The sequence below is a fragment of the Thamnophis elegans genome, chromosome 10, assembly GCF_009769535.1.
Source record: "Thamnophis elegans isolate rThaEle1 chromosome 10, rThaEle1.pri, whole genome shotgun sequence".
Taxonomy (NCBI): domain Eukaryota; kingdom Metazoa; phylum Chordata; class Lepidosauria; order Squamata; family Colubridae; genus Thamnophis; species Thamnophis elegans.
This window is the reverse complement of record NC_045550.1, coordinates 32,037,903-32,044,835: the sequence shown is the minus strand read 5'-3', so window position 1 is coordinate 32,044,835 and position 6,933 is coordinate 32,037,903. Positions and strand designations below refer to the sequence as shown.

Here is a 6,933-nt window from a genome sequence, read left to right as displayed (position 1 = left end):
TAGTATTATGTCTTTTAAGAAATGCAGCATGCAACGAAGTACTTAAAACAGCTCACTTTAACTTTTCACCATTTTTCTTATTTACAATATTACATATATAACTTATGAACATATCTGCAAATTCAGGAAGTATGTGATGATACATTTGGAATGAAATGCTCTAGAAAATCAGTAGATGGAAGAAAGTTTAAATATTTCTCCCTTAGCTACTTCAGTGCATTAGCCTGTCTGTAGTTGAAGCTATTAAAGTTTTATTACGTGTGGTAATATATATTTTGAGTACCTTCAATTCATCATCTAGATGGCATTAAAAATATGAAGTGAAAAAGCTTTTATCAGCAGAACTGCCTAAATTTCCACAGAATGTATTTACCACAAATAAGAATTTATTGAAATCAAGAAGTGCAAACATATAGAATTTTTGCAACATATTACAAATTGATTAAACAGCAATTCATACTCATGGAAACTGTTGTACTTATGCGACCTCTGCTGGCAACTTCAAGGAAAATCTTTAGCACTTGGCAAAACGTAAGCAATCTCTCAGGATCTACAAAATACTTTGTTTAATTAAAACAATTAATTATCAGCTGTTGCAAAACAAGACTAACAGGGCAAAAGACTGAAAACCAAAACTGACAAGAAATTCTTCTGAATAAAGTGGCTATTATGCTAATTTATACAGATTAATTTCCAATTGTAGGAATATTCTCATGAAGATACTGCAAAGCCAGATCAGTCCATTTCATTTCTTGTTCTTTTACTGATTCTGTTGCTCCACCATTGTCTTGTTCTGGTTCTGGAAGTTCATTCTGAAAATAAAAAATATTTATCATTGAATAATTAAAAAAAAAAACCCAATAGATCTGAGTGGAGAAAAAAAGGTCCATTTTCAATAATAAACTCTGGGTTTTTTTTTTTTTTTAAATCTACAAATGGAAATGTAAGCAATATTTTGTTTTTAATTACAAATCTAGAATATCTTTAAGTGCATCCTGCATAAGAATATATGTATGCAATTGTTAATAGATTACTGGCTCAAATGCTAGGCATTTGTAAATTAAGTTTGTAATTATAGTTTTGCTTAGTACATTGAGTGTCCTATTGATTCTTCAGGATCTATCTTATGTCACCTTGTTTTATTAAATGATTAATTCCCTTTCCCCATATGTACTGAAAAATAAACCACTCAGATGATATAGCATACAGGCAGTCCTCGACTTACAACCATTTATTCCGCGACTATCTAAGTTATGACGACACTGAATGAACCGTGGTTATAATCGGTCCTTGGAATTCCAGCCATCTCAGCACCCCTGCGGTCATAGCATTGTCATCTGCATACTCAATAACCATTACTTATGATTGGTTGTCAGGTGTCCTGCAATCACATGACTGCCATTTGTAATCTTTCTTATTGGCTTCCTCAGAAAATAGAAGGAGAAGATGGCAGGGAAGAACACAAGTCACTGTGGTAAATCTCCCTCTCCCATATAAATTCCCAGACCATTTGTGTTTGCATTGGCCATTTGTGCAGCCCCTACCTGGTCCTCCCCCACAATGACTCCTCACTTGGCAGCAGACACTTACCTGCTTGTAAGCCTGAGGTTTGCAACTTCCTCCTGCTTCCCCATTGTCTTTGTTGTGATAAGTAAGTAGGAAGTTGCCTTGCCTAATGACCATGGAATTCAGTTAATTATGCCAATGGAGATTGAAGGGATTGCCATTTCTAAGTGATGCAGTTGTACTTCGTAATATTGCTTAGCAATATAAATTCTGGTCTCAATTGCTGTAAGTTGAGGACTATCTGTACATTAAATAAACATTCATAAAATGGTAAAACTAAAAGTTCCATAACACTGACTCTTCCTGATGTATATCTCAATACTATACAACTTAAAGAGTTAACAAAATAGGTTCTTGCATTATATACTAAACTAAAAAAGATGTTATAGTTTATATACATGCTATAAAAATATCAACATAACTGATGGACCTAATATACAAAAGTACAAGATATGGTTCTTGATAATGCAGTTAAAACTATTTTATGAAAATATACTGTTTTGCTTACTTGCTGTAATTTTATTTAATAGTTTATTCATATCACAATTACAAAACCAACACTAAATTATTTTATTTCTTAAATTTATTTTATTTTATGCATTTATAAAACATTTATAACTGTGCATCCACCCAATCTCGAATTGCTCTGCTTGCGTTATGATTTGTAATTTTTATTTTGTTTCAGGTAAAACAATTTTAGGATTCGTATAGGATGGCAAATGAACAGAAACCAAACCATGTTATCATTTGCTGAAGCAATTTTTATTGGTAAACAGGAAAGATAATTCCTCCTTCCTGCTCCAGTACATCCCACCTCCTTTAATCAAATACTCTTTTCTGGAGTAAAGTAGTGCAGAGAATGACAATCCTTTTAAAGAGCTACTAATATGTGTCACATATTTCTCAATTTACATTTTGAATCAGCTTATCCCCTTTAAACATAGATCATGTCACAACTTTTGTATTAAAAACATTTCAAACAAAGTTTGAAAGTAGGTAGGTGAAAATATTAAAAGAACTGTATGTGGCATCTATAAGATTATGTTTGTATATATCTGTATTAACAACAGCTGCATCACGGCTGCTTTAGTTTTATTATAAATATTTGTACTATTTATATCTCAGTTTTCTGCTCATAGGGAGAAACTTTATCAGGTTTTTGGAATGTTAATTCTTGACTGGGTTTGAAAAAAATTATTAGCAAAAGCTTCATTGGGAGCTTTTTGAAACCGAGAAAAGTCTAAAATAAATGGGAAAAATATATTGATTATCCAGGAACTTACCAAAGGTATTGCCACATCTTCATATGGCAATTTATCTTCTCTCCATGCATCATCAATCAAATCTAGAATTCTCCCATCTCTTTGTACCTCACTGTCCATTTTTTGCACAGCGTATAATGAGGGCTATGATACAAAGAAAATATTTATACATATATCTATATCTACACTAGTAGTTCTCTTTTAGTCAACTGCCAAAAAAATTCCACTGAAGTGAAGGGAACGTGTTTTTTAAAAAGTGAATTTGTGAAATACAGAAAACCAAAACTAACGTTTTGTTTACAATTTTAAAAACTTCATGCTTTACTTTAAGTAAAATAAACTAAATGTTAAGAGGAAAGAGAAACTAAGGATTAAAGTATGACATTTTAACCATATAAAACATATTGGTCTATCTTCTCATTTTAAAATATAACACATTTTAAAATTGCTAAGGCACATATTTTGAATGAAATCTTCAACATCATGAATATGAATCTATTTCAATGTCCTTAAAAATTGTCCTTTCTAAACTCCATATCTGATAATCCCCATATCTGATAAAGTTATTCCTAAAAAGTTAAAATGTATTATTTTAGAAGCATAAATGAGCATCATGAGCCATACACTGCTTTTTCTGGTGTAGAAAGTTAGCACCCACTCCTCTCCTAGAAGAATGAAATATTTTAGGAAATATTAAAAAGGCAGAATACAGTGGGGCAAAAAAGTATTTAGTCAGCCACCAATTGTGCAAGTTCTCCCACTTAAAAAGATGAGAGAGGCCTGTAATTGACATCATAGGTAGACCTCAACTATGAGAGACAAAATGTGAAAACAAATCCAGACAATCACATTGTCTGATTTGGAAAGAATTTTTTTGCAAATTATGGTGGAAAATAAATATTTGGTCAATATCAAAAGTTCATCTCAATACTTTGTTATATATCCTTTGTTGGCAATGACAGAGGTCAAATGTTTTCTGTAAGTCTTCACAAGGTTGGCACACACTGCTGCTGGTATGTTGGCCCATTCCTCCATGCAGATCTCCTCTAGAGCAGTGATGTTTTGGGGCTGTCGCTGGGCAACACGGACGTTTAACTCCCTCGAAAGGTTTTCTATGGGGTTGAAATCTGGAGACTGGCTAGGCCACTCCAGGACCTTGAAATGCTTCTTACGAAGCCACTCCTTCGTTGCCCGGGCGGTGTGTTTGGGATCATTGTCATGCTATAAAACCCAGCCATGTTTCATCTTCAATGCCCTTGCTGATGGAAGGTGGTTTGCACTCAAAATCTCACGATACACGGCCTCATTAATTCTTTCCTGTATACAGATCAGTTGTCCTGGTCTCTTTGCAGAGAAACAGCCCCAAAGCACGATGTTGCCACCCCCGTGCTTCACAGTTGGTATGGTGTTCTTTGGATGCAACTCAGCATTCTCTCTCCTCCAAACACGACGAGTTGTGTTTCTACCAAACAGTTCTACTTTGGTTTCATCTGACCATATGACATTCTCCCCAATCCTCTTCTGGATCATCCAAATGCTGTCTAGCAAATTTCAGATGGGCCCGGACATGTACTGGCTTAAGCAAAGGGACACGTCTGGTACTGCAGGATCTGAGTCTCTGGCGGCGTAGTGTGTTACTGATGGTAGCCTTTGTTACGTTGGTCCCAGCTCTCTGCAGGTCATTCACTAGATCCCCCCATGTGGGTCTGGGATTTTTGCTCACTGTTCTTGTGATCATTTTGACCCCACAGGGTGAGATCTTGCGTGGAGCCCCAGATCGAGGGAGATTATCAGTGGTCTTGTATGTCTTCCATTTTCTAATTATTGCTCCCACAGTTGATTTCTTCACACCAAGCTGCTTGCCTATTGCAGATTCAATCTTTCCAGCCTGGTGCTGGTCTACAATTTTGTTTCTGGTGTCCTTTGACAGCTCTTTGGTCTTCACCATAGTGAAGTTTGGAGTGTGACTGTTTGAGGTTGTGGACAGGTGTCTTTTATACTGCTAACAAGTTCAAACAGGTGCCATTAATACAGGTAATGAGTGGAGGACAGAGGAGCCCCTTAAAGAAGAAGTTACAGGTCTGTGAGAGCCAGATATCTTGCTTTTTGTAGGTGACCAAATACTTATTTTCCACCATAATTTGCAAATAAATTCTTTCAAAATCAGACAATGTTGTTGTCTGGATTTGTTTTCTCATTTTGTCTCTCATAGTTGAGATCTACCTATGATATCAATTACAGGCTTCTCTCATCTTTTTAAGTGGGAGAACTTGCACAAATGGTGGCTGACTAAATACTTTTTTGCCCCACTGTATGTATTTCCCCTAGAAGAGAAATAGAAATGTTAAGGGAGACAGAAACACAGAGCTTTATCTCCCTGCCCCCAGCAGATATTTGGTGCCCATTGATAAGAATTGGTCCAGCCTATCTATAAAAGAAAAGACCTTCAGCTCCAGGGTGATGGGATTAAGCCATGACCCTCCAGGAGATAATAGGATTATCTAGCAGCAGGATTCACTGCATTACAAAATCACCTGAGGGGTGTTGCATCAGCCCAAAGTTCAACCAAACTTGATCCAGATAAACTGATTCCATATGGCCCCATGGGAGTCTGACTATAGCCAATAGAATACATGCTCTTGCCACAGGAACAGAAAGCTCAAAGGCAAGGCTCAAGAGAGGGTATAAATAACCCTCTCTCCACTCCATGTAGTCAGCTACCCAAAATCACACGCTTGGTGGTTCTGCTTCACCATTAAACTACCTTTCTAATCAGCCTCCAGGTTTCCAGTGTCTTTCTTCCCACTTGGAACTGAACTAGATTTCTTCTAACACTGGGATATTTATGACACCAAGTTCCCTCTATAGCTAGTCAGCACTGATCATATACCACCTACATATTTTAAAAATCCAATATAGAATAATTGTATATTACATATCATGTTCCCCCCACTTTTTTAGGCCAGTTAGTTTGAAAGAAACCTTTTGGGAACATTTTGCAAAGTGCTTCTCCTTTTCTCAAACTGTTTTAGTATAATCTTCAAAATTGGTGTTGAACTGCTCCCTATTAAATATAATGAGATAAATGTCAACAATATAGATTTTTGGACATTTCCAATGTTTTTTTTCTCAAGTTCAGTAACTTTTATATATTTACTGCTTCATATACTCTAGAGACTTTGCCCTGCAACTTTTAAGACACTAGTGGAAAAAAGGAGGAAAAAAGTATTAAGAAAATGTATAATAATTGTGTTTTTATCAATGCTGATAATATTTCTTTTAAAAAGACAATAAGGGAGGGAAAATACAGGTATACATAATGGATAACATTACATAATATCCATCTGAAGGCATTTCTGTTCTTTAACCATTATAAAGCCCGTCACAGCACTTTCCTATCTACGATATACTTAGGAATTCCGAATTTGTCAGCATCTTTCTGAAAGTTTGAATGGGTCCAGACTGCTTGCTTGGTTTTATTTTCGTATTTCCTAACCTCCCATTCTTTTTAATTATCTGGATATATACACACTATTCAAGTGTCTTGTTGTAGGGTTGATTGTAAATGCCATTTAATGAAGACCTAACTTATCTTACAAGGCTGACTGTAAAACTTAACAGATAAATAGCACTTATTGATGAACACAACCACAACTCATTTTTCATGAGGACCTTCAAGACTCTTCTGACAGCCCGAAACACGGCATACCCGAAACTAGCAGCACCTACATTCTCACATGTAGTTTGCCGCCTGAAAAAGCACCTTTGGTTGTCCTTTGGGACAACCACGACCTGGATGACTGACAATCTCTACAAACTACATTCTTACAGTTTCCCTGCCCCTTATACGAAGCCTAAAATGTATCCATCTCGACTTTATCCCCCCAAAGGGGGCTATTTCGGGACCGTCCCTCTCTTGCGCGCCCCACTCCTCCTCCTCCATCACTGCTCTCTCTCTTTTCTCCCTTCGCCTCGCGCCCCAACGCCTCGACCAGCACCTGCAGCACGCGATATCCGCCGCCGTTCCGCGATTTTGGAACGAAAGGACGTGACGTCACAGGCGGGCGGTTCTAGTAGGCGTAAATCATAGAGAGGATCGAAGGGA

The 6,933-nt window shown here is 36.7% G+C and overlaps 1 protein-coding gene across 1 annotated transcript; it reads right to left on the bottom strand.

The window, feature by feature from the left end:
• Positions 1–364: 364 nt before the first annotated feature.
• On the bottom strand, positions 365–6,896 carry ANAPC13 (anaphase promoting complex subunit 13). The gene is made up of 3 exons (XM_032225854.1): positions 6,827–6,896; positions 2,850–2,972; positions 365–812 (listed from the first exon to the last, which is right to left on the bottom strand). The coding sequence occupies exons 2-3, from the start codon at positions 2,946–2,948 to the stop codon at positions 687–689; spliced, it is 225 nt and encodes a 74-aa protein (XP_032081745.1). The 5' UTR covers positions 2,949–2,972; positions 6,827–6,896; the 3' UTR covers positions 365–686.
• Positions 6,897–6,933: the final 37 nt, after the last annotated feature.

What these genes read in the sequence shown, in the direction of transcription:
- ANAPC13 (XM_032225854.1), bottom strand. Translation starts at nt 2,948, where the DNA reads ATGGACAGTGAGGTACAAAGAGATGGGAGAATTCTAGATTTGATTGAT. An exon ending in AAGATGTGGCAATACCTTTG is followed by an intron (nt 813 to 2,849) that starts GTAAGTTCCTGG and finishes TTTTATTTTCAG; the next exon opens with AATGAACTTCCAGAACCAGA.